General features: G+C 35.3%; 1 protein-coding gene across 1 annotated transcript in view; it reads left to right on the top strand.

Annotated features, from left to right (window-relative positions):
• SCAF8 (SR-related CTD associated factor 8) overlaps positions 1-27,194 on the top strand; it is an 88,796-nt gene that overhangs the window by 33,283 nt on the left and 28,319 nt on the right. The window contains exons 8-20 of the mRNA XM_057364878.1: positions 2,556-2,635; positions 3,011-3,128; positions 5,859-5,990; positions 6,116-6,228; positions 6,713-6,906; positions 9,090-9,190; positions 10,790-10,903; positions 11,540-11,696; positions 12,762-12,892; positions 13,860-14,004; positions 14,519-14,599; positions 15,122-15,343; positions 17,053-18,769. Of these exons, the coding sequence (XP_057220861.1) occupies positions 2,556-2,635; positions 3,011-3,128; positions 5,859-5,990; positions 6,116-6,228; positions 6,713-6,906; positions 9,090-9,190; positions 10,790-10,903; positions 11,540-11,696; positions 12,762-12,892; positions 13,860-14,004; positions 14,519-14,599; positions 15,122-15,343; positions 17,053-18,755 (3,291 nt within the window). The 3' untranslated portion in view covers positions 18,756-18,769. The remainder of the gene's footprint in view (positions 1-2,555; positions 2,636-3,010; positions 3,129-5,858; positions 5,991-6,115; positions 6,229-6,712; positions 6,907-9,089; positions 9,191-10,789; positions 10,904-11,539; positions 11,697-12,761; positions 12,893-13,859; positions 14,005-14,518; positions 14,600-15,121; positions 15,344-17,052; positions 18,770-27,194) is intronic.

The following is a 27,194-nucleotide window of genomic DNA, read 5'->3' as shown; positions in this document are numbered from 1 at the left end:
AAATAAGTCAGGAAAAGAATGACCTGTACTCCTGCTATACCACAGCTGTAACGATCAACCTGAGCAAGTGTAATCCCAGGGAATGAATGCATCACTTAAAAGGGATGGCTGTAATATTTAGATACAGAAAGTATTTTAGAATATGGCATTATTCTGCACACTTCAATTCCACCATTTCCATTGATAAATATAGGTGTGGCTGTCTTGAATGTTGGGAAGCTTAAATGAGCAAATTGAAGGAATTCAAATTCTGGTGAGATCTTTATATACAGATGGGGCAGCTTTTAAGATAAAAAATTAAATTATTAGTATTTTGATCCAAAGGAAACTGTGAAGCATAGTTTTCATTCCATGACATAATATTGGTGAATTGGATAACAAGTGCAGGAAAATACCTTTGATGAATGGATAAATACTCATTTTTTTAAAAAAAAATCCCTATTCCTAATACATTTGTCTGTTCTTCCAGTCCTTTGTTTTCAGGCCCTTCAGTCTCTGTAGTGCCTTGTATTAATTAACTGTGCAAATTATTATGTTTTATGTGAAAAATTATTTTGGCAACATCAAATGTGCATRTTTTCTGATCTTGCTACAGAACCCTATCCTTGTGTTATGGTAAAAAAAATTTGATCAACATTTCTTATGCATTTACCCTACTCCTTTTATTTTTAATTTCCAAAGAGAATATCCTGATGCTTATGGAAAAATTTGTTTCCTTTCAAATAAAAAGCTTTTTTCATGCCTTTAACCCTTTCTGTTGGTTTTTCTGAACAAATTTCCTTTTAGATATWTAAAGGAACATGCAGCACAAAGGGGAGGTTCTGTGCTTTTTCTATGCATGTGTGTGTAATATTAAACTCAGTATCCTAATACTTAATTTGGTTTCATTTCTATTACTTCACCATAGAGATTTTTTTTATTAACTATGTAAAAATCAAGATCTTTCAGTTCAGATTTTTTCTTTCAGTATGTACAGTGTTCCTTAAAACAAATGTAAACAAAAATCATGCCGCACATTTACCTGTCTTGGCTGGAAGTTCTTTTGTTTTCTCTGGCCTCAGTTAATCTAAATGCTTGTATTGCTTGTCATGAACTGTTGGGCTACCTTCTATTGATTTCTTTTCTCAGATGTATGAATAGTGCATATTCTGTTATTTTCCTTTCTACTTGTAATGATGGAAGGTACATGATGATAAACAGTATTTCAAGTTTGAGGTTTTTCTAAAATGCACAGTTTTTTCAGAGCAGCAGCATTTTGTAAGTGCCTCACTGGAAAACATTCTAACAATTCAAACAAAAAAGGCAGTCACCTTGCTTCAAATGGATTAGATATATGTCGTGAAAGTTGTTCTGTATTTTAGCATCCAAATTCACATAAGCTTGATGGTCTGTATTTCTACTGTTTTCTCAGGCATGTTCAGTCCTGCTTTCATAAATACTGTATTGGGAAAAGTGATTCTAAAAATCCTTGATTGATCAATTTTCTAGTTAGCTTATGCTTTGTTCTTCTTGCTGGACTCCAGTAATTAGGAGTAAATAGAGCATCCTGAGAAAGAAAATGGGCTACTGGATCATCATGGCTGGTTGCTGAAGATGTTTTTGCCTTAGTATTTCAAAATGACTGACCTATATTACCATTCACTGCTTTTTGTCTGAGATTAAGATTTGAGAAGTTGTTGTGGTGGTTTGTAGTATAGCATTAGCTCTGCTTTGCAGAAAACATCCAAGGTGTGTAAAGATGCATGTACATGCTTTAATWGCAATGCCCTATCAATAAATAGGGGGAAAAAGGCAGTCTCACTAACAAATAATAACATCTGTTGTATTTCTTCATGCTTGTTCCTTAGTTTTCTCTTCAGGAAAGTAAAGTGCTACTAAAATGCTTCGGGACTTTTACAAATTAATTGACAAACCTTGTTACTTAAGCAGAACTCCAGGGTAGACATCTTCACACATAAAACAGGAACTTTATCCAAGTTTTTCTCTTTCTTCTTGTGAGGTATCTTTCTTTTTATCCATTAGAAGGCTTATTGATAACTGCTAGCTTTGATTTTTTTTGCAGACTATGAGTTTTTTTCAAGGAGCAGTATATTGGAAGGAATTCAGATTGTCCAAATAACATATGTGTGTGAAAATACAATAATTCTTTGTGAAGTAATCAAGCTGTAGGTCTTCACTTGTTATGAGCAGAGCAATTTGCTGATTACCAAAGGATTAAATAGTTGGCCTCTTCGTAGTAATTTCTTCTAATTAAAGGTATCGTTACATAAAATTAATCTTTATTTAATCTTTACTCCAAAGTTGCTGTTAGTTACTGTGGAAGGAGCATGTGGTTTTACTCACATGTTGAGCTCAGGAAAGCTGGGGCAAAATTTGGTACATTCAAGAGTTGATAGCAATAGCAGTAAGATATTTAATTTTCTATTCAGGTATTTACCAAACTTTTTTTGTTTTTTCTTAAGTTGAGAAATAAGAGCATCTTCCTTTTGAAAACAAAATATTCCCTAGGGGACATATAAGGAGTRTTCACTAATGCTTATTTTGTTTTCTCCCAGAAGCTGATGGACAGGTTTGACTTTGGGGAAGAATCTGAACAAAATGAAGAGCCTAAAAAGGAAACTCCCTCTTCCCAATTGTAAGACCAAGCTATGTTTCCTAGGGAAAATGCTAAAATTTGCGTGATGCTAGTTGAACATTAGGATTAAGTAAGAAAAATGTTTATTTCAGAGCATAAGTACATTAAAACAGTAGAAAAAGATAACTAAATTAAACATACACATTTTRCTATAAGTCTGTGCCAGAATTTTTGTTGACTTTGTCTGAAAGGTAGCATTATCTTTGCTTTTTATAATTATATTTATACTGTTGATGGGATAATAATGATATTAGAAGGTGGAACTAGCTACATTGTCCTCTAGTTAAACTTGAAACCCAGTTCTGAAGACCTATTTACTAATTGTTTAAACCAAGAGAAAAAACGTGGGTTTTTTTTTTAATGATTTTGTTTCAGGCCATTAGTACCAGAATCTGTGAACAACTCCCTTTTTCACCAACTAGCTGAGCAGCTACAGCAACAAAATTTAGAACATCTCAGACAACAGCTTTTGGAGCAGCAGCAGCCTCAAAAGGTAAGAACTCCATCTTGTGGCTGTTGTAGCAATTTATGTTCTCCAGTGATTTAAAAAAACATATTCTAGGATGAAAAAAATTTCTTGTTACTGACAGTTTTCTTATCATTAAAGTCTTTGTCACTAGCTGACTGTGTAAGCTTGCAGAGTAAGTGGGATAAGTGGTAAAAAAGTGCATTAAGCAGAAAAAACCCCACAACCAAATGTGTGGGATGTACATTTTGCTTCTCTTAGGAAAGAGTACTCATTAGRTGAGTTAGACATGACTGTGCTTTGGCTGTTCAGCTCTTTATATGGGWTAAAAAATGTTATTCCTTGCTTGCAGAAAGAGTAAGCTAAGCACTGAAGTGATTATGCTCCTGTCTCTCAAGAGAGGACAGAATAGAGTCTGTGGATAACTTTAATTTYCCCATGTTTTATGTCTTGGCTAATAATTGTCTCATTCTGTTGAAGAATCTGAGCTAGAGTTACATATTTCCTGAGAAACTGTTCATTAAGAACTGATGCTTGAGACAACCCAACATTCCTTCTTAACTATATGAATTGTGTCCTCTYTACACTGAAATAACTTAGTTTATTTCTGCTGAGGTTACTCAGTCCTCAGTGCTCAACTGTTCTTTTCCTCTCTTGATCCCATAAAAAAAAACAAACAGAGGCATTCTGTCTTGATACAGCCCAGATATAAAGTGGGCTTTCTGTGAAGTATTTGCACCTGGTTTCACAGGAAAATAGAAATCTCAGATTGAAAGAAAAGACAAGGGATCACAAACTTAACAAACATCTGTTGGAGATTTTAGTTTTAGCTGTTCACAGGTGAAGTCATAGAACCATTGAAAGTTAGGGTTGGAAGAGACATTAAGATCATCAAGTCCTGCTGTCAACCAGCACTGTCACTGTAATCCCTGAACCACTAAACCACAACAACCAGCCCAGATCCAGATACTTCTTAAACTCACCACCTCCCTGAGCAGTCTATTCCTCTGCCTGAGCCAGTGGCTCAGCTTTCAATCAAGAATGCCATTTGAGCTTTGAATTTGTGATTTTAATAATTTAATTTTTTRTAGATACTGTTTCTTTACTGCTTTATTTTACTGTTTTATTTTTATTTCTTATTTAAGTGTAGTAAATGAAAAAAAAATACAACATAGCTACAGACTAGCTATGTAGTATAGCCAAAACCAACTAGTTTTGGATGTTGGTGGTTATCTAGCCATTTCTGTCTTTAAACACTAAAAATATTGTAAAGGAATAAAGCAYTGAAGAATGTATCTGTTTGAGGAGCTTTTGATGTGTCATAGCAAAATTTAAATGTCTAATTTGAAAATAAAAATTGTGAATGCCTACCTTATTGTAAAATAAGAAAATCGAAGTTTTTCTGGGGTAGAATGGATACAATGCTTACTTGACTCTCCCCTTACATTTGATTTTCTGTTTCAAGACCTGAAGGATTTCCCTTTCAGATCCAGTCTTCTTGTCTAGTCAATATGGAGAGAAAGTTGTATTTTCACGTTCTTAACAGCTAAAAGATACAAACTTCTGCTGGAACTACTTTGTAATGAGCATATTATTTCTTTAAATCCAGTGTAAGTTTCATTGAGAAAGACCAAAGGGAAATAGAAGGAAAGATAAAGGGCAAAACAAAATTATTAGGCATCTGCTGAGGAGCAGGGGGAGAGGAGGAGAGGATGGAAGATAAAAAGAGAAGGAGCAGCAAGAAATGTAGGCATTGGTATCAAGAAACAGACTGTTGAAAAATTAAATATAGGGAAAATGAGACAAAACATACTGTCAGAAGGGAAATAAATTAACTGAATTATAGTAGAATACTTTTTTATAAACTTGTTGTAACATGCTTAAAAACTATGAAGAGAAAATTTTTACTACTAGTCATTCTACTAGCTTTYTGGCATTCTCTGGGCAGATAGAACATGTAGAATTTGTTGAATTAAAGTATTGTGAGGATCATTGAAATGTTTACCTGCAGGAATGCATTATAGATTTTAAATTACTTTTCAAAATTGTTCTTATATAATTTCTGAGTATTTTAATTACATTTATTCTAGTTCTTGAATTTATCTTGTATCTTAGAGATACTTWTTCCAAATCTGTACTTTTAGGCAATGCACAGGCTATCAACACTTTTAGTATTCCACATTCTTTAATTCTGGTGTTTATTAAGAACTGCTTGTTTTGTTAGGTCTCTTGAAATTGCCATGTTGACATAAATGACATAACTTCTTCCCTTATCTTTCAGTAATTGCTTGTCTGAAATCACGCACTGTAAGAAAATTCACAATAGTGTAAATTTTTTAACTAGCTCAATTGGTATTGCAAATATTTTTGTTATGTTAGTATCAAAAGAACATCTATTAGTGCATATGCATGGGGGACAGGTGGGTGTCTTTCAGGGCCACTGTACATGWGGCCATGTTTGTCCTGTAAATTTTTGTTTTGAAGAAGCCAAATTAAGCCGTAAATTGTGTACTTTTTGTGTATTCTTTTTTTTTATTCAGCAAATGGATACTAATCTTTTAAAATCAGAAATATTAATTATTTCAAAGTTTTGTGTTTAAGGATGATACTGAAAGAAAGGAATGGAATGGACTGATATCCAGTTGAGCTTTCACATTAATGAGAAGTGGGATTACTATTTTCATACAGTATTACATTTTGACAGTAAGCACTTCTAATTGTAAGGGGCTTTATGTTATATTATTAACTGTTATTTAGGCAAGCCCTGAGGAGAATCAGGAAGGAAATTTTGGTTCAGAGCACTCTGCATCACCATCACAAGGGAGTAGTCAACAGCAGTTTTTAGAAGTGGAAACAAATGTAGATGATTCAATGGATATTCAACAACAGGTAAAACTATTTAAAATTTGATTACAGAAATTGAAAGGAAAAGACATACTAACATGATTTCAAGTCGTATATATTGTGAGTTCTTTTATTAAGTGTTATTGAACATATTTTATGTCTGACCTCAGGACATGGATATAGATGAAGGTCAGGATATTGCTGAAGAAGAGATTTTTGAACAAGAAGAAAAGAAATCAGCTGTTCGTTCAAGATCAAGAACTCGTTCAAGATCTCGTTCAAGGTTTTGTAATTACCTTGTATTAAGTAATGAAGTTTTTCTGAAAAATAGTTGCTATTTGTGATTCTCAGTCTCAATTCTGTATTTTCCAAAATTGTCATAAGAAGGTTTTGGCAATGAAAAGACATTTCATTAAATATTTGTGTTAGATGCAGACTTTTGGTATGACAGTTCATTTACCATACTGTGGTTTTGCTGAAATTTTTTAAGACCTSTTCAGGTTACAGAAATAACTAAAACTAGGAAGCTGGACAGGCTTTCTGTGCCAGAGAATTAGGTATAGAGATAAAACATATTGAATGTGTTTTGTTTTAAGGTGTTCTTTCTATTCCTCACCCAAATGGCATTAAATTTATTTCCTGAATCAGTTTTAGTGAATATAGTGGAAATATCTGTGTAGTGACTAAATTTTGTAGTTAAAAGACAGCTATGTCAGAATTTTTTTTTGTTTGTTTTACTTAGCATACTAAAATTAAGTATTTTGTAGGTCGCCAAGGAAACGAAGGTCTAGATCRCGGTCTGGTTCTCGTAAGCGTAAACACAGAAAACGTTCGCGCTCAAGATCAAGAGAAAGGAAGAGAAAGTCATCTCGGTCGTACTCCAGTGAAAGAAGGGCTAGGGAGAGGGAAAAAGAACGTCAGAAAAAGGGATTGCCTCCTATACGCTCAAAAACACTAAGTGGTAGGTGGCACCTGCTTAGTGTTTTAATAACGTAAGATTAACTGGAAAAAAAGGCTTCATTTTCATTGACAGAACAAGATTTATCTTTACTACTTATACATAGGTTTAATTTTCTGATGTTTCTTACAGCTTAGAAAGATACATCATGTCATCTTAGATGAGAGCAAGTATCATACTATTCTAGTGTTTTTACTCACACTGTTGCACCAGTGATTTTACTCCTAAACAGAGAGCAGCAAGGGCTGTCTCTAAGTTACARTCATCTTTAATGCTGTCTTTAATAGGGCATTTGAAGGTGTCCAGCACTTGATCTGAAAATTGTTGGACTGATAAAATGTTAAAGTGTGTGGTACACACTTTGAACACTTCAATGGATATCTTAGGGCCCATKTTTTAAAACATTTACAGTGTTTTTTAAATAGATTTTCAGAGAAATGTAGTGCCAAAGCAGCTGGAATTTGCTAGTGTGAGGCAGACCATAATGGTGGTAYCTTAAAGTATTCAAAAACCAAGTGGATTTCAGCCTCTGCAGAGTTGTGCTGTGCACTGCTGTCATTCCTGCGGAGAATTTACATACTAAAAAAAATGATGGTAGTAAGGAGAAAAATAACTTCCTCCACACAGTTGCTAAAATCAAAGGGAATGTATTTTGAGAATTTAACTTTGTTTAGATAGGTTGTAAATTGTTCCTGATGTAGTTTTGCATTTCTCTTGTGTCTTAAGAACTATACTGTTTATCTGACAAGAGAAGCAGTTCACAACTCAATTTTATAAATGAAAAAGTGTACTGTTCACATTAATATCTTACATCATTTCAAGGTGACTTTAAACTGGGGACTGTACTACAGTTTAGATGCTTTTTTCCCCTCTTCTTTGGTTTTTCACATGAAAAGAGACAAATCAGTCGTGTAGATTTGTCCCAGTAGTCCACAAGGCAGGGAGCTATGATMAGAAGGGTTGGGAGCTGAGAAAGAGAGGTGTTTGGTAACCGAATGAACCGCAGCAGCACTGAGGTCCTGTGAAGTGTAAAGGAGATATTAAAGAGGCTAAGTGAAGTGTGGGAACTTTGTGGGGAGGCAAATGATTAAATAAGTAAGTAATTCACCTGACAAGTRTTCTACTTCATGAAATTTGTTCGGTGACAGCCACTATTATTACTTGCTGCACTCTGAAAAATTGTTTCATAGAGCTTAACACCAAGAGATAGAAAAGGGATATCTACAAGCATGTAAGGAAGAAGTTTTGTCCAAGAGAAATCTTAACGACTAGTCATTCTCAGCACTGCGGAGTACTGTTGTCAATGGAAAATGTCCAGTGACAGAGGAATGCATGMTGGGTTTCCAGTTTGGGGCACCAGGACTGGTACACAAAGGAAATGTGATGTATCAAGATGATGATAAAGAACGAATGTTTCCATGGTTAAGGATAGGGCAGGCCAAGAAATCCAAGTTGTACACATAGATTGGGCAATATTTGGGAGACAGGAACTGGAAACATGCGCATATGGGAGAAGGAGGTCATAGCTCATGTCAGTGAGTGTTTATGTTTGGTGAGGAGATGGATGGACATTTGCAAGGCAGTTGCAGGGATCTGGGCTGGTGGTGGAATTGGCAAGAATTAGAACATGGACATCTTCAGCTTGATGGGCCTCAGTTAAATTTATCTTTCCAGGTTGTTGGCCAAGGTAAATTAATAGTACTTTGCTGTTTATTTCGGGTGAAAATGCAGTACATAACACTGCAGTATTAAGTTCATCTGTAATACTTTTAGCCACTTAGAAGTTAGTTATACTTCATTAAAATTCACTTCAATCCTAAAGGCATGGGTTTTTAAATGGGAGGTAGAAGAGAAATGTTTTGGTTTTTTTCCAGAAGTAATTAATAATTTAGTTTACCTTATCTGCTAATCAACAGAATTTTGTGGTTTTATTTCTATWAAAACAACTCGTTTAAAAGAAAATGAAATAAGAATCATTACTTGTAGTGAATATGTTTGGTGTTGTTTAACCCTTTAACATTTTTGTTAATGTACCTAATCTCTGTATRGTAAGTAATAGATTTACTATTCTTGGGTTTTTATTAGTGATTTCTGTTTCTTTTTAAAACCTTCTACGTTTATGCTATAGACTATTTCATAAGCTAACATTCTAGTATTTTGATTAATGTGAACATGTCTCTTGACAGTTTGCAGTACTACTCTTTGGGTAGGTCAAGTAGACAAGAAGGCTACACAGCAAGATTTAACAAACTTGTTTGAAGAATTTGGACAAATAGAGTCAATTAATGTAAGTAAGCRTATTGCTATGCTTTTTCAGGAATTTCAGACTAGAAACTTAAGCATGCTTATGCCTTTGAATTCCTCACAGTTGCTTAAACTTGTACTTAAGAGGCTTCTATCACAGTTTAAAAACTGTGGCCATGGTATTTGCCACCTGGTTTTGATCTGTTTTGAAGTGCTAAAGACAGTACACTTCATGATAAAAAGGCTCTTCCTAAGCTCTAGCAATTTATGCAGTTTTTAAACCAGATTTTAATCAAAAAGTCAATTTTGCTTGACCTAAGGACACCTACTGATGTGTACCCACACTGTTCTTGGTTGCATACCAAAAAGAGGATTYCTTCAGTACAATCCTTCTCAATAAAACATTTAAAGAAAAGAAATTGCACTGTAAACGAAAGTATATTCTAAAATGTAAGTTAAAAAGATGCTTATAGTTAGGAGATACAATTCTCTTAATTACAATTGTTTACAGTAATTTAGAGTTAGGTGTTTAGAGTAATATCTCAGTTGCCTATAATTCAGCTTCAAGAGAARGTATTTTTCTTTTAAAATAGCATATCTACATAAGGGAAGTCTGGGTTTTCCTCTTGCTTCAGCAGTCTTAAAATGCTGCTTGTGCTATTTAATTAATTTTAGATAATATTTTTACTGTTTTCCTGTCATGTTAATATATTCAAATATGTAATTAAGAAGAAATACTTTTGGGGCTTTACAGAATCTTACTTTAAAAGTTTCACAAGTAAAAAAAATCAACCCTGTAGCCAGACATTTAAGCCTCATTTTGATTTTCAGGGATTATCAATTAAGGAGAGTTCAAAGCAGAGTAATGTAACAATCATAAATGTCCCAGTGCCTGTTTTATTTCAAAAATTAGAAATATTGTAAGGTAGTTCATTCTACTTGCTCCATAAAGCTTAAGTACCTAGAATAATAATGTATTTCTTAATGCAGTTCTTATACATTTACAATCTCTTAGCTTGCATGTGTTATGTTATTGTCTGCATTTAAACAGTGTAAAAGCACACCAAAATATTTAACTAAAACTGCCACAAGCAATTGTCATAGACAATATGTAAGCAAACATTACATGCCGTGTCATACAATTAAAAAAACATGCTATACATACATACATGCATGCATCCATCCATACAGTAAGATATTAGAAAAAAATCACATTCATGAATGAGGACTCTATCCTTCAAAAATGCAATATGCTTTTAATCACTGCTTTGCTCCTTTGTGAAAGGTTATTGCTCAGCTCACAGAGAATTTGGAGCTTAAGAGGTACCAATCTCTGCTTTTCTGAGGTTGTCATAATGTAGCTCCCTGTTTTTTTCGCTCTGTGTTGTTCAAATCTTTCATGTCATTTATAACACCCATTCTTCAGCTTGCTGTTGCTTCTTGAAAACGTTTTATCTGAAGTAGCTTGCCAGGGTCACTCTTAAGTTTTCTTGATGCCCAAACTTGTTAATATGGCCAGTTAAGTAGCAGTTGTTGATAATGTAAGTCTTTCCTTCTATAATGTTAGTATTTAATTAGTGTAGTTACATAATCTGAAGTACTGATTTTCCTACTTTTTAAGACCACTGCTGTTTTTCCATAGATGATTCCCCCAAGAGGATGTGCTTATGTCTGTATGGTACATAGACAAGATGCATATCGTGCTCTTCAGAAGCTTAGTTCTGGGTCTTATAAAATTGGATCTAAAATTATTAAGGTAAGGTGATTTTAATCTAAAGATGCTGTCCATTTCAAATACAGTATAGTTTTACTATGATGATTAGTCTTTTAGCAGCTGTTCATTCAAATATGCAATGTGGAAAAGAAGAATGAAGCMGTAAGGTGTAAATTGATTTCTCTCTGTTAAAGTACAGCTTTTAACAGTCAATATGAAAGATAGCAAAATGACGTTATGACTTGATATTTAGGAAACACTTGGGCAATAGTTTATGTACGTACAGCGTACCGTACCAGACAATGTGGGTCTCTTAATACTAAATTTTATAGTATTTTTAGAGTTAAGTATTTTGTTAAATGTTACGGGGTTTTTTTCACCTTCTTAATGCTTTAGGGTAAGTCCTTGAAGTATTGTATTTTTAATTTCCCCAGATGTATGTTTTTGGATTAATGAAGAACAAATTTAAGCTTTTTCATGTAATAATCTTACACATACCTGTTGCAGAGGCCAAGTAAACTTCGTGCAGGTTCATTTAAAATCCAGAACTTTTAATAAATTGTAATAATTTGACACTGAAGATTGATGTACAGTGACCAAAACTTGGAGGAAATAATCTGAAATACACTGTTCCCAGGTTACATGATTTAAAATTGGCTGATTGGGTTTTATTTTCAGATTGCTTGGGCTTTGAATAAAGGTGTGAAAACAGAATACAAGCAATTCTGGGATGTGGATCTGGGAGTTTCCTATATTCCATGGGAGAAAGTGAAATTGGATGATTTGGAAGGCTTTGCTGAAGGTGGCATGATTGACCAGGAAACAGTAAATACAGGTACAGAYGTTAATAATTCTGATAGTTAAAAAATGTATTTCTTTTGGTAATTGCAAATTCTCAGAAAATTTATTATTTAGGAAATASATATTCTTTTTTCATTTATGTAGATTTTTCTAGCTCTTTGTTTACAATGTAAATAAAACTGTTCTAATGAAATCTAGATTGTATTTTTAGATAAGTAACTAGTTGATTGTCATGATAATGAGGAAGTGGTGACAGAGGATAATTAGATTAGGCCAGTTAATAAAGGTTAGCATATTTTGAGAGTTAAGAACGTTTTGTACACTGGTATGTGAAATATTAATTTGTGTAGAAATTGCTACCTGCTTGTGATTAAGAAAGTCTTATATCCAGGTCTAAGACTTAAGTCGAAATTAGAACTTTCCCAGATATGCACATCTTTGTAGAACCTTACGGTATTTTTTCCAGGAAGAGAGACAGGAAAACAAGTAGTGTTAGACCTTATTCTGAAATCCACTTGAACAGTTTGTTGGATTTGTGAAAGACTTACTTCTACTGTATTTTCTTGAAATGGATCTAGCACCAGATGACTGGACTGAAATAAACAGTAGATTAAGACTTTTGCAATAGTGACAATGATTCTTCAGGTCAAAATGCAGTCTTTCTTTGAGTGAATGTTGAGTAATGATAAAAATTAAAATGTAACTTTGCTCAAATACGTTCATCATGTTACACTTAAAGTACAAAACTTTACATATGTATATTAGCTACAGGAGTTTTTAGAAAACAGGAGCATACTCTGTCTTGCAAATTGTTAACAGAATGATTGGTGAAAAAGCTTGGCAAGTTTTGAAAAATCAGTTTGTATACAGGCATAATTAAACAGCATTGCAAATACATAAAGATACTTTATGTTTTTTAAAATATGTAATAATAAATAATTGCACTTGGTTCTTTTCATAATAACTTTGAGGCCTAGTTGTGATTGATTTATGTAGATACTAGATTCAAATTTCTTGTTGAAGAAGGAAGAGGACTTTTTAATATTTAAGAARTAACACATTAATTCTTTTTTTATAATAAAATACATCATTTTTAAAGAGTGGGAAACAGCCAGAAGCTCAGAAGCCGCTAAAGAAACTACTCAAACGACGCAGAGTGCTGCAGTTGATAAGAGTACAGTTATTACAACACAGACAGAAGCGTACACACAACCAGTCACTATGCTGCAGGTTGGTATTCACTGAGTTTGCAAAAACCCCACAGAACTGGTGCTCAGACTTTTTAATTAATATGGATAAACTTTAATGCTGCGTTTAAGTGATGAAATACTTTTGGTTTAACCTCTGCATCCATTAGTGTTCTTCTCTGAAGTATTTTAGAATRGAATGAGTTGCTGTGGTTGAGCATCATTGTTAGTTTCATGCAGTTGCTTTATACAGAAGTTTTTGTATTTATATTGTTAGTGTTATATCTTTCCAAATGTGTATAGACATTTCCAGTTCTTGAACTGACATAAAATTATATGAATATTAGTATATTTGCATTTACTTGAATTGAATTTTAAGCTTTTTCCCCTTCACAAAAACTGTCTTCTGTCTTCTTATTTCAACTGTCTCCTAAGTGTACACTGTGATCAATATGTATTTAAATATATGTGTTTATACTTCATCGAATTACATCATTGTAAATATGATGCATGTAACAATGCATAGCTCAAACAGAAGTTTGAGAAATACGAAATAATTTTGAGGATTTCATCAGAATTTTTAGCCTTATAAYACACACACACAACATAATTTTCCAGTACTGTTCTAAAATTCCTGTTTTTCGAATGAAACTATTATAGCTGTTTCCAAAATGCTCTCAAATTGTTACACTATCTACCTGTTTCTTCCCTCTGCATTTCTGCATTCASCCCTCTGTGTTAAGTAAATTTTTATTCTTGGATAGATATAGTGCTAAACTATTTTCTGCTATCTGAGAATAAAGATCATGTAGGATTTTTCCAGTGTCCTTGTTTGCCTGTAATGTACCATTTCAAAGTGCTTCTAATTCTGCAGTATGTTTGAAATAGATACAAAGTCTTTGGTGCATTTAGTACTTAATGTGAATTGCAATTAGATCAGTTTATCCCTTTTGATGTCCTTGAATACCATTAAGTATTGAAACTGCTTGTTTTTCTTTCCATGAAAACAGATTCCAGTAGCTCCAGCTGTGCCTGCTGTCAGCTTGGTTCCACCTGCATTTCCKGTCACAATGCCTGTCCCTCCTCCTGGTTATAGCCCAATTCCTCCTCCACCCTTCTTGAGAGCAAGTTTCAATCCTTCACAACCACCTCCAGGTAAGTCAGTAAAAACAAAATGCGTAATGAGCATAGGATGTTCATGTGCCTCTGTGTACATCAGTTTTCTCTCAGCTGCTGCTTACTGTCTGAGTGATTTGACCTTTGACTCTTAAATTTCCTACTAGATTAAAATCACTCTACATTTAATTTGGTATTATTTTTACCAATGTCTTTTGTTGGGAATAGGAATCACAGCTTTTTGCCTTTKCTAAAAATTAAAATTTAAAAATACTTAAAATCAATCTCCTTTCTTTTGAAAAGTTTGAAACTCTTAATTTTCTTCTTTGGATACTATTGGCAGAAATCACTTAAAGATGTATCTGCAGATAATCTGTAGTGAAGATGGGGTAGTTTTGAAAACAATAACCACAGTTGGCTCTTTCTATTAATTTGTTGTTTGCTAGTGTTCAGTGGGGCAGTTTTTCAGGATAAATAATGTAGGCAGTTTTTTACTGTAAAAGTTTATTTGCTTTTCATGTAATTAATTCTTTGTTATTTTTTTTCCATATAGGCTATATGCCTCCCCCAGTTCCACCTGTTGTCCCACCACCTGTTGTCCCACCACCTGTTGTCCCACCAGTTGTTCCAACATGTAAGTTTGATTCCTCTAATAATTATTCGTGTGTGCTGAAAAGATTAATAGATTTATTATCCTTGTTATTTAATCAAAAGCAAGTTTATCCTGTGTAATGGAAAATAGCAACACAGAAGTTGTTTAGCTGATTTAAGCAGACATTGAGCAAAAGACTTAGCTTATAAAGTAGACTGAAAAATTATACCTAACATGGAGTTACTGAAAAAAGTTATGACAAATCGTTAATTATTTACATGCATAGTTCAATATTTGGACCTCTCTAACGCATGTAGCTGTTACTGGAGCTATTTAATCTTAGTCACTGAATAATATATTATAGTTTATTTTAGTTTAACATTCTAACTAAATTCATTTAACATTTAAAGATATGTTAGAGTACTGATTGCTTAGGTTTGCCTGCAGCTCGTGATAGAGTAATCAATATCACTTCTTTTGACTTATCAGCCTGACTTCTATCAAACTGAATTTGAAGACTTCAGTATATGATTACTGTGATACACTTCTGTTATTTCTTCACAGCTTTAGTACAGCCTCCATTACCAATTGCACAAGAGACGATGAAGGATGTTCCTTTTACTAGCCTTGTTCTACCAGTTGGCACGGTTACTAGCAATCTACCTACTCCAACTTTATCTGCTGGAAGTGTTTTTAATCCCCTGCCGATCAATAAACCAGAATCAGATGACAAAGGAACACATCTTACAGACCTTCAGATTTCTTCCAGTGAAAACAATAGATCTGGTAAGAAACACCTTCACTGTCTGATATGATCGCATATGGGAAGCATCACACTTYGAGAGTTTTTTGCAAATCATAGTCGATTGCACTAATAACTACGGAATAGGAAGTTTTGGGCTGGGTAGGGTATCATTCTGAATTTAACTTGGAKTAGTGGTAAGAACCATCTTTGTCGTCATCTGATCATTGACTTCTAGCAGTTAATGCTCAAATGTGTTTTTTCTCATAGTCTCAAGAAATAAAGCTGAGTCTGCAAACCTGTAGCGGTTTGAGACTGGCCAAATGCCAGGCACCCATGACAGCCACTCACTTGCTCTCCCCTGCCACAGCAGAGTAGAGGACAGAAAAAAAAAAAATAAATGAAGGGGTCATGAGTTGAGATAAGAACTAGGAGAAAACAGTCCAAGAGCAAAACAGGCTCGAATGAGGAATACAAAGTGAATTTTTTGCTAACAATATCCAGAGGAGGGTAATGAGAAGTAAAATAAGCCCTTAAAGACACTGTTTTCCACCCCCAACCTCTCCCTTCTTCCCACCAACAGCTCAGGGAACAGGGTGTGGACATTTTGGTCATTTTGTCACTCAAAATCTTCTTCCACTGCTCAGGGAGAGGAGTCCTTTCCCTGCTGCACCATGGAGCCCCTCCCACAGGAGACAGTTCTCCATGAACTCCTCGAACGTGGTTCCACTCTCATGAGCAGCAGTAGTCCCAAAACTGCTGCAACGCGGGTTCCTCCCAAAGGCAAACAGTCCTCCCAAAACTGGTGCAGCATGGGTCACTTGTCTGTGCAGTGCAGTCCTCCAAGGACACCCTGCTCCAGCCTGGAAGCAGGAGCCCTCTCTCTCCACCAGATCTCCCACTGGATCACAGCCTCCTCCAGGCATCCAACCACTCTGATGTAGGCACCTTCTCCACGGGCTGTATGTGGGTCTCTGCATTCCCCATAGATCCCATGGACTGCAGGGGGACAACCTGTTTCACCATGGTCCTCACGACGGCGTGCAGAGGAATCTCGGCTCTGGCACCTGGAGCACCTCTTCCCCTCCTTACTCATTGCCCATGGTGTCTCCRTGTTGTTCCCCTCACATGTTCTCACCTCCTCCTCTTCTTTGGCTAGAGAAAAACTATCTCCTTCATTTTGGTTTTCTTCTTAAATAGTTATCACAGAGGTGTTACTGACATCTCTAAATGGCCCAGGCTTGGCCAGTGGCATGTCCATCTTCAGAGCCATCAGRGATTGGCTTTGCTGGACATAGTGGAAGCTTCTAGCAGCTTCTCACAGAAGCCATCTCTATGGCAATTACCAAAACCCAGGCCTTGCAAAACCAACACAGAACCTATTTAAAAACTTCTTAAAAGTGCATTTTTATTACACGGGTAGCAATGGAAAGGAGTAGAAAAGGGTAGGATAGTATAACATCTATATTTTAATAGATGGGTGATGGTTAATTGGGTGATGACTGTGGAGTTTGTCAATTTTAAGCTAATGTACAGTCTTTACCATGTAGAGACATTAATTTCTATGGAATAACGTCTATATATCACCAATGTGATTGAAATAAAACATATGTATAGAAACTAGGACAGACCTTGTCAGCACTATCATCACTGCATGCATTACCTGAACATGGATTAAGCTGCATTTTAGTTTGAAGGCTGTGKGCTACCCTAGTATTTTCTGCTAACTGTTCTTCTTGTTGCTGCATTTTAGTGCAAAGTGATGTCTCGAGTAGCTCTGGACTTATTGGAGGAGTGCCGCCACCCAATGTCTCAACCAGTTCTGGGCTTACTGGTGAAGGGCCACCAGCCACTGTCTCAAGTAGCTCTGGACTTGCAGGGGGAGTACAGCCGCCCAGTGCTTCAACCAGCTCTGGACTTGTTGGAGGAGTGCAACCACCAACTGTTTCCAGCAATTCTGGTCTTGCGGGAGGAGTGCAGCTACCTGCTGTCTCCAGTAGCTCTTCTCTTGCTGGCGGGATTCAGCCAACTAATGCCTCAAGTAGCTCTGGACTTATGGCTGGAGTGCCACCACCAAATGTCTCAAGTAGCTCAGGGCTTCTAGCTGGAGTGCATCCACCAAGTGTCTCAAACAGCCCTGGCCTTCTGACAGGAATGCAGCCACCCAKTGTTTCCAGCAGCTCAGGAGTTCTGGCAGGAGTACAGCCATCAAGTGTTTCAAGCAACTCTGGGCTTCTCATAATGCCACCACCCAATGTTTCAACTAGTTCTGGACTTATGGGAGTGCCACCACCAAATCTTTCAAGTAATTCTGGACTTCTGGCAATGCAGCATCCAGCTGCAGTTCCAAACATGCCTCATTTAAATATCAGTAATCAAAGAATGCCAGGAATGCCTCTTATAGATATCCGTCCAGGCCTGATGCCTCATTCGCCTGGACCAAGGTTTCCATTAATACAGCCGGGATTGCCACCACAGCGTAGTATCCCTCCTCCCGCAATCCTTGATCCATCTCTTCACCCACCACCACCTMGAGGTCCTTTTCCTCCAGGAGATATTTTTAATCAACCAGAAAGACCTTTTGGAACACCAGGAAGACAAAATATCGATAACATTTCTAATCCTGAGAAAAGACTRCCACTTGGAGGTGATAACATTCAACAGGAGGGAGACAGAGATTATCGCTTTCCTCCAGTGGAAAACCGAGATAATCTTAACAGACCATCTCCAGTAGATGTCAGAGATTCTGTTGGACGACCACCAGTTGATCCAAGAGAGGGTATAGGAAGGCCTCCAGTAGATGGAAGAGAACACTTTGCAAGACCACATATAGACATCAGAGAAAATTTTGGAAGACCAGGTATAGATAACCTTGGCCGAAGAGAGCATTTTGGTTTCAGTTCAGAAAAGCACTGGGGACAGAGAGGAGATTATGATGAAAGAGAGCACCATGCCTTCCCTATTTATGGTGGCCCTAAAGGCTTCCATGAAGACCGAGAGAGGTTTCGGCATGTAAATTATAGGTTTGATAGTAGAAGTGGTCCCAATTGGAATAGAGGATTTGAACAAGATGCTCACAGAGATTTTGATGACCGCAGAAGACCCTGGGAAAGACAGAGGGATAGGGATGACAGAGATTTTAATTTTTGCAGAGAAATTAATGGGAACAGATTTGGAAGAGACAGAATGTCAAACAACTGGATCCCACCTCCACATCCACGGGTTTTTGAATATTTTGATGGGGCCACTTCTCAACGCAAAGCTGATAATATGCCCCAGGTAAATGGTGAAAATACAGAGACAGAAAGTCAGCCACCAACTGCACAGGTGCAGGATGATCCAGAACTTTATGAAAAACTGACATCTTCCGTCGAGATAAACAAAGAGAAGAGTGACACAGAAGCTGATATAGAGAGTGAACCAGTGGTAGAAAGCACAGAAACTGAGGGGACATAATCATCACTCAGTAGGTAAAAGATACCTTTTGTAAAGTTGTCATCTCTCTGTAATAGATAAATGGCTGACTGGACCGTAGCAGTTCACTTTTGTCTGCCAGAAATAAGTTAATCTGATGTTCATGTTCATCTTTCACTTAAATAACTGTACAACTGACTTGTATAGAACACTGTTCTTAATTTGAACATGGTAGGTAAACGTTTTTTGCTTTTGGTTTGGTTTTTTTTTTTTTTTTWGTTTTWTTTTTTTKGTAAAGCATAAACTTGCCCCCAGCTGCTTTTAATTTCACAATGATAAATTAACAGCTTGTCAAACAAAGACTTCCTATGGAAGAAAATGGAATTTTTTAGATACTATCCTTAGTTTGGCTATCGAAATTGTTATACTTGAAAACAGGTGCTGGTGTATCTTGTCCGTGTTTTTAGGCTGCTGCAGAATTTTAAAGTATAGATAAAGCTGTGATATTTTATGTTCCTACAATTCGGCAGAAAAAAAAAATGGCCCATGTTACTTAAGGAGCATAACACAGAGATTAAAAGTGATTTTGTAAAATCTACACTATAGTCTCTGTTTTCTCTAAAGTAAGTGTTTGTGATTTGTTCCTCGTACTGCAGTGGGTTTAAAAAATGAAAAAGTACATTTTAATGTTGGGTGCATTTTGTTTTTAGATGCCAATAAAGCATATTTGTTTGATAACAGTGTTCTAGGTATTGTATTTTTTTAAAAACCTGCAAGCTCTAAAAACTTGGAATCAGCTATGATATGTGCTTAGCTAGTTGTTGCACAAGGTTTATATTACTTTTGTAAAACCAATGCAACAGTTATATGTGCAAGGATATGGCTTTTACATCAAAGATCATGCAGTCATATTAGTTTATGTAATAACATGTATGTAAATATCTGTGTAAACTGTTTGTAGATATCACTTTTTTTTCTGTGTGTGCCTGTGTATGTGCAGGTACTCACAGAATGCTGTAGGCAATTCAATAAAATTGAAATGAAACTAGGTTGTGAAAATTTGCCTTTCACCTTCTTTAGGTAGTAAGATAAAATTTATTTCACTGCAGTACTGTCAAGCTTGTATTTATCTGCTCATGCTCTTTGTTACAATCTTCTTACTACTTCTAGAAGGTGGAACATATATACTATAAGAATATGCAGTAGGATTCTAGCTTACTTTTTAAAATGCAGATATGCATGAAGCCAAAACTTAAGCAAATATTTGCATTTTCTTATTTTGTAATATATTTGGTGTTCTGGATAGGTAGTGTTAGTGTTTGAGTACTTTGTGGTTAATTGATTTTAATGACTCAAAGTTCAGAAATGTTGCATGAAAAGTAAAAAGCTGTTGTTGGTCTTAAAACCCTACATGTTTTTAACAGAAATAAGAGTTGGGGGGTTGTGTTTTGATGGAATAACACTGAAGTTGAACCTYTTTTTAAATTGTTGAGATTAATTGGCTACTTAGGTAAATTAGTAGTGTTATTCTCTTCTGTTTCACCTACTTTACTGCTTGTGTATCCTTTCAATTGGTGATGTAAGATTAAGCTGTAGGATGATGTCAGATTTTCAATTTGCTCCATTCAAGTGCATTTCACCAATTTCTTTCAAAATGAGTTTTGTTAAAATTCTGTGTCTGAAAGCATCTTTTCACTCAGTTTTAAGACAGTTATTTTTCTCTTGCATAATAAGGTAATAAGGATAGATACTGTTAATGAAACATTTTTAGCTCAGATTAGAATTTTGATCTTTACCATTAAAGCGTTAACATGCAAGTTTTTTTTCCCCTTCTACTTCCCTCAAAGARGTGAAGGTATGAAAACGTCACATGAGTGTAAAGCATTAGCATGCCTTTGGATCTAGAAGCAAGTTACATATATGTGTGTTGTCCTCTTCCTCTGGAAGGTGGGGTATTTTTTCATGCTATGTCATGGTTCAGATTTTCAGTTACAGGGACTTTTATTCTGGATAGTTAACAGACAGCTTAATGAAGGTAGCCCTTGGAAAGAGTGGACTTGAATGAATTATTTTCTATCGTGCAAGTAGTAGTCATTAGGTATGCATTAAATGACTACTGCTTTGTAATGGACCTTGCTGATGTGTTTATACCATAACATGTCTTGGGAGTTGAGATGAACAATGTTTAAGGTAAATGTATCCTCATGGACAGTCTCTGGCTCAAAGAAATTGACCGATGCTGCTGCACTACCTACTTGTAGTGTTCTGGTCAGGCAGATTTGATTGTCTGAGAGACCAAAAGCACAAAATAGCTCTAAAGATGTTTTATGAATTTAAGGGATTTTATTTCATTTTAATATGTTCAGTGGGAAAAGGCTTCAGTCATAGACCACAGAAATAAATGCTCAACACATATTGGCAGTAGCTTTATTTTTTAAACRTTTTATTAAAAACCTCCTTAAAACTAAAAGTTAATCTGTCATGTTTCTAAACTGGGACTGGCAGTGTGCCAAGTTGCTCATAGTATGGTGATTTAGGTAAATTACCAGGTGAGAGTTGCTGAACAATTTGGTTAGTAGTGGTATAGAACAATGTCTTTAATGAATCTATTATCTTTGTTAATATCTTTCAAACATGAATAAATTGGCTACTGTATATATGTGTTACACCATCAGTTTCTAAACACTGTTTTTTWATAGAATAAAAGTTTGTTGTACAGTCTTCAGTTGCATCCTGTTTACAGCTAGAACTGTTAAATTTCTTATTTAATTAATGTAGCATGCAGACATACATTATCAAAACCAGCCATGTTTAGAAACTCAAAGTGACTTTATATTAGCAAAACTGTCTCGCTTCTTTATCTTGGTAGTAGAMAGTTTTGAATGTTTCAGGGCTGGAGTGAAGACTTTCCTTTTTATTGTAGATTAAGCCATCATAAGCCAACATGTGCGCTGAAAGGAACTGTCCTGACATCTAGAACAATTCTTTGACGTGATTCATGGGAGTGACTTGTCATTTTTGCTGATGCAAAGGAGAGAGTGAGATTGGGACAGAAAGAAGGTGGGGCCCAGGCATTGGGGTAGCAGTTTTGGTTTACGCCTGTTTAAAGCTTGCTGTAGTGATGAAAGGTTGTGGGTTCTAGCAATTGAAGAAGCTGATGTACAATTCACATAAGTAATATATACTGAAGAATATTTCAGGTAGCTTTGCAGGCAACACAATGTATTTAGGCATACACATTTACTTGAAAACCTTATATATCATTAGTTGTTTGATGTATTTACCTTTTTAAACAAGCTGTGGTTCTGATCTTCTGCAGTAGCGCATTTGAGTATAACACYACATCCATAAAGATGAAATGTAGCCTTCATTTGCTAAGAGGACATGATTCCTTTGCTGAAGCCTTTTTCTGTGAAATATTGGTATGCTTTCTTTTTATATGTGGTACCTCCTTTTATTGCAGACTATGGGGAATATATTCTGTTAGATTCTTTTGCTTCAGTAGAGCTCTATACCATACTTGGAGCCACCTCAGTGATTTAAATTACTTCTGAAGTTAAGGAACTTTTAGCCTGAGTAACATTACCTCGTTCCAACTCCCATGCCGTGGGCARGGACACYTTCTACTAGACCACATTGTTCTAAACCACATCCAGCCTGGCCTTGGACACTTCCAGGGATGGGGCATCATAACTTCTCTGGGCAACCTGTTCCAGTGCCTCAACACCCTCACAGTAATAATTTCTTTCTAATATCTAATCTAAATCAGTTTAAAGGCATTGCCCCATGTCCTATCACTGCGTGCTCTTGTAAAAAGTCATACTTSGAGCATTATAATTTTAAAATCTATTCAGAATATCAGGAGTCATGARGAGTAAATGGGACAAATTTTTGTCATTAATTCATGTTAGTAAAAAATCTTTCCCTTTTTTGTTATTGCTGATTTAGGTAATTAAAGGATATTTCTTTCTCTGTTGTGACGTCTACTGCTRATTCTTTTGAATTTTGCAGTTGTCACATTTTGCTTTCAAGTATTGAGCTTCCACAAGTAGGCATGCCCTGTGAAGCTGTTTACTGACAGAGATGTGAGGTTCTTTTAAAAGGCATAAAGGCAGGATGTTCTTTTTTAATTTGAAGCTGCTTATTAGAAACAAGAGTGGCAAAAGCATCTTTCCTTAATTATTACTAGTCTTATGCATTTCCTTGAAGGGTTGTCATAGTGATGATGTTCACTCCACTTACTTGGTACAAGTTGTGTGGGTGCACAATAAACAYAATTCAGTTGATGCACATGGTATTTCATAGTCAAGGACAGTCAAGCAGAGCTACTAAAAGAAAATTCCTGACATTTCTTTGAGTAATGACTTCCATATAGGATCCGAAAAGTGATTCTTGTCAGTGATGACAGTTTGTTAATAGGGTTTTTGTTGAAGTTGGTAAGCTGTAAAATTGTATTTGCCATTATTCTTGTATTCCTGTCTTGCGCAAACTTGATAAGAAAGGGCTGTCTCACTAARTATCCTACTCTTAATATCTTTTAGATGCTCTGCGAAAGATTAGAGAGGGGGAAGTTCTARCAGTCTAAGCACTCCTAAAAATCAAGAGTTTGTTAAGATATATTGTACAGTTGCAGATGAAGGTATTTTCTTTCTCACAGAGTTTAAAATRCACATTTCAGCACTTGCATAGTAACAGTGATATTAGTTGTGTTGCTGGTTTACTAATCATATTCTGTACTCTCTCATTTTTCTTTTAAATTAAAGTCACTAGTGTTAATTTTAAATTTTCTTATCTAATGAAATAATACTAAAGCCCTTAGACAACAGACTTTTTTGTGCTTTGCAAAAAATTGATTTGGTCAGAGAGCATTTTAACTTGTAAATAGGCTAGTTGAAGATTGTTAATGTTTTAACGCTGTAAAACAGCATTAAAACAGTAATGTTTTAATGCTGTAAAACTTCTCTTGAATGATTCTCTGTATGCTTATCTGTGCCATAAGGGATATGTGTTCACATTAGCATGTGTCACGGTTTCTGTTGAAATGCAGAAAAACATTTTCTTTAAGGCAGATGATCTGGTGTGTTTCTAAAACCAGGATAAACTTCATAACCATATTGATTTATATACTAATTGTATATATAATTGTGTGAAGCCAGTGCAAGAAAATCTTAATAGGTGAGTGGGTGATGAGTGTTAAATGGATGCAGAATTGTTAACTCAGATGTAAGTTGGCAGGATTCACATAAGCCATATTTGTTGGGACTTTAGATCTGAATGTCACTTCCACACTAAATAGAGATTGTATTGTAAGTAATGTAGCTTTTTCTTGATAACAACAGGAATTGAGTGGAAATAATCTCAGTGTATAAAGCCCTTTCTAAAAGTGCATTCATCACCATCTAGTCAAAGGAAGCTCTGTCACTGCCACTTCAGTTGATCAAGGGAAAAAGTACTTTGAATTTATGCTGTTTCTGAGGTAATCACATCTCATTCAGCAGTGCAGTTTTAAGTGTGCCTTAAGTTTTTCCTTCTGAAAAGGAGTACTTATCTCAAACTTCAGACAGAAATGAGAGAAAAATGAATTTTTGRTCTGTGGAATTTGAAATGTAATTTTCTTCAAGAAAATCTTTGTCATTTCAGTAGTGTAAATACATAAATGCTAAGTGGACACTCAACTTTAAAAACGTTTACTGAAGGTTGTACTAGTTTGTCCAGTTCATTTTCATTTTCTTTTCACATGCCTGCTTTGCATTATTCTGTCAGGAGGTTCTGTTACAGAATTCCTTTTACATCAAGTCAGAAATGMATTTGAATTACGTAATTCAGTTGCCTAACTGGGATGTTTAAATCTAGTACAACCATAAAGTCTGTATCTTGAATCTCATGGATTTTTTGTACAGCATGACTACCAATGTAGGTAATCCACTGTTGAGAACCCTAGTGGTAAAGCTGTCGTGATTAAAAGTAAAGTACTGAAAGCGAGTTGAAACGCTTGCTGATTATTTTAGAATCTTGCTATTTATTAAAAGCAAAATAATGGCATCTCTCAAATTCCATGTTTATTAAAAAGCATATTAAAATATGAACTCATAGGGCTTAAGTTCTATGAACTGATAAAACCAGTTACTGAGTGAAGCACCAATTATTTTTGTYAGAATATAAAACATTGAAGTGATTAGGATAAATGTTATTTCTACAAAATACTGAAGTGTAATTTTTAAGTTTCGTGTGCTTGCTGCCTTTAGCTTCTGTGTGTACACTTCATACATGCTTTCTTCTTGCAATCCTCATTTCATGATCAGAAGCATTGTGGAAAACAGGAAAACGTCATGAAATAATGTCATGAAATTCTAGCAGACACCAAAAATGCTGTACAGACTGGATCTATATGTAAACCACTGGATAGATAATTTTTTTTCAGTGGCTACAGCCTAATTTGAAATGAGAAAAAATACAGTTAGAAGGCATGAATAAATCCTTTTTTTTTTTTAGTTTCAGTAAGTTAATGGATGCATTCTGATTAAATATTCATTAATTAGCAAGCAAGCAAGCATCCAAAGATTTTAAGTACTCCTGAGCATTTTTCTTAGTATTGCTCATACCTTAGTTAAAAATGAGCACCCCCTTACCCTGTCCAAAGAACAAAAACTCACATAGGTGTAAATATCTGTAAGCTTACAAGATTCTTGGAGGTACAATTTGACACAGATGTTAATATACCTATTTGGGTACAATTTGGGTACTTCAAGTAGTAAATACTTTAGAACCCAGCCAAAAGGACGATAAAGAACTGTCTCACTTGCAAGGAATGTGCTAAACTGAGATGTTGGTGTAAAATCCAAGATTATTTCATTTATTGTTTGTGTTATCTCCCAATCCTAATACTGCCCTTGTTCAGGGTTCTACTCTGAACACTGATTAAGGGGTATTCTGATTAATGCCTGTGTAACCTGCCAATAAGTAATACATTCCATGTATTGCATCACTGTAATACAGACACAGACAGCTAGTGGGAAGTTGSGAGTGATGCTGTTTGGGGCAAAACCATCACAGAAATCAAAAGGGGAGATTACCAAATTGTGTGAATCACTAATCTCACCCATCTCTATTGAGGAATGTCTGCTTAGTACAGAGATAATTGTTTATTACTTTTAAGTARAGAGTGCATTTCACAATAGTATCCCAGTTTGACAAGTGCTGGCTGCAGTGTCGCATTCTGCCATCTGTAGGAAATACCATTTCCTTGATTAAAGTTATTACATTCTTTCATGTTATTGCTAGAGACTTCAAAATAATTCTGCCTCAGTCTAAACCAGTACATGATGTACAGCCTCACTTGTTTACCAGTGGGACACGGCTGTTTCATTAGGTCAAACTCTTTGTCTTGGGTGTCTCAGTTTCTTCTTCAGCAGCCTTTAGAAGAGCAGGTGATAGAAGATTATATGGTTCTAGATTCCTTGATTTTTCCACTGCTTTTAAGCTGAAAGCCTTCTAGGAGATAACTTTTTTTCCTTTCAAATTCACTTCCCCGTGCAGCTATTTATGAGCAGGCAGCCTAATAAAGATTTTATTGGAATTTTAAGAGTATGATGAAGTAGATTGTATGAAATGTCTGAAAAAAAATTGAAAGCAYGATACTTGTCTAGTCTTGTGCTAGGAAATTATTAGAGTGAAAGAAAGCAAACAAATCAAAGCTACTTAAATGCATTGGTCTTMTCTTCTGGCTCTCCCAAAACAATTGTACTTTCTGAGTAGATCTTTTTACTGTAGCATGTAGAGTAGCCCTTTAATACGTGGTCACTGTTCTTCAAAATCCATTAYGTCCTCTAGCTTTCTCTTCTTCATCTGCTTACTGCTTTTTTGAAAATTTAATTTCAATTTAAATTGAATAGGTTTAAATAGGTTTTTTTTCAAAGGATTTTTAAAATAATGAATGCACTAGGTGAATAAAATTTTCTTATTTAATTTTAAAATGTGCTGACTCTCCTTAATAAATTTCCTTCTCAATGAAAAATTCCTATATTTCTGTATTAACCAGAATAGAAGTAATGAATGACATGTAAAAAAAAAAAAGAGAAAAATAAAAATTTTATTCAAAATTACATGTATTTGTCATGATAGTCTGGTTCTAGCATGTTCAAGAATGTAACTAAAGTGGCATTTTTCACATGTTCTAGCAAATTATCCTGTGACCAATAGGCAGCTTGAAAAGTTGTGCACAAGCTAGAGCAGCCTCAGGAGCTGTCCCATGTAACTTGTACATAGTAGTGAATATCGAATTTCCCTTCTCCCTTCCTCATCTTGTCACCAGATATTCTAATTTTTCTTATTCAGAGTGAAGAAATGTAACCAACAAATTGTCTGAAAGCTATGAAGAATTTCACTTTTCCCAGCCTGGAGAATTAATTTGTTCTAAATGCCTCTCATCTTGATACATTAAAGTAAACAAACATAAATCCAAAAGGAAAAAATAAGTGAATG

Source organism: Malurus melanocephalus, unplaced genomic scaffold, assembly GCF_030028575.1.
Source record: "Malurus melanocephalus ecotype Western Australia unplaced genomic scaffold, MMel_1.1 scaffold_43, whole genome shotgun sequence".
NCBI classification, from domain to species: domain Eukaryota; kingdom Metazoa; phylum Chordata; class Aves; order Passeriformes; family Maluridae; genus Malurus; species Malurus melanocephalus.
This window is presented reverse-complemented; position numbering and strand designations above follow the sequence as displayed.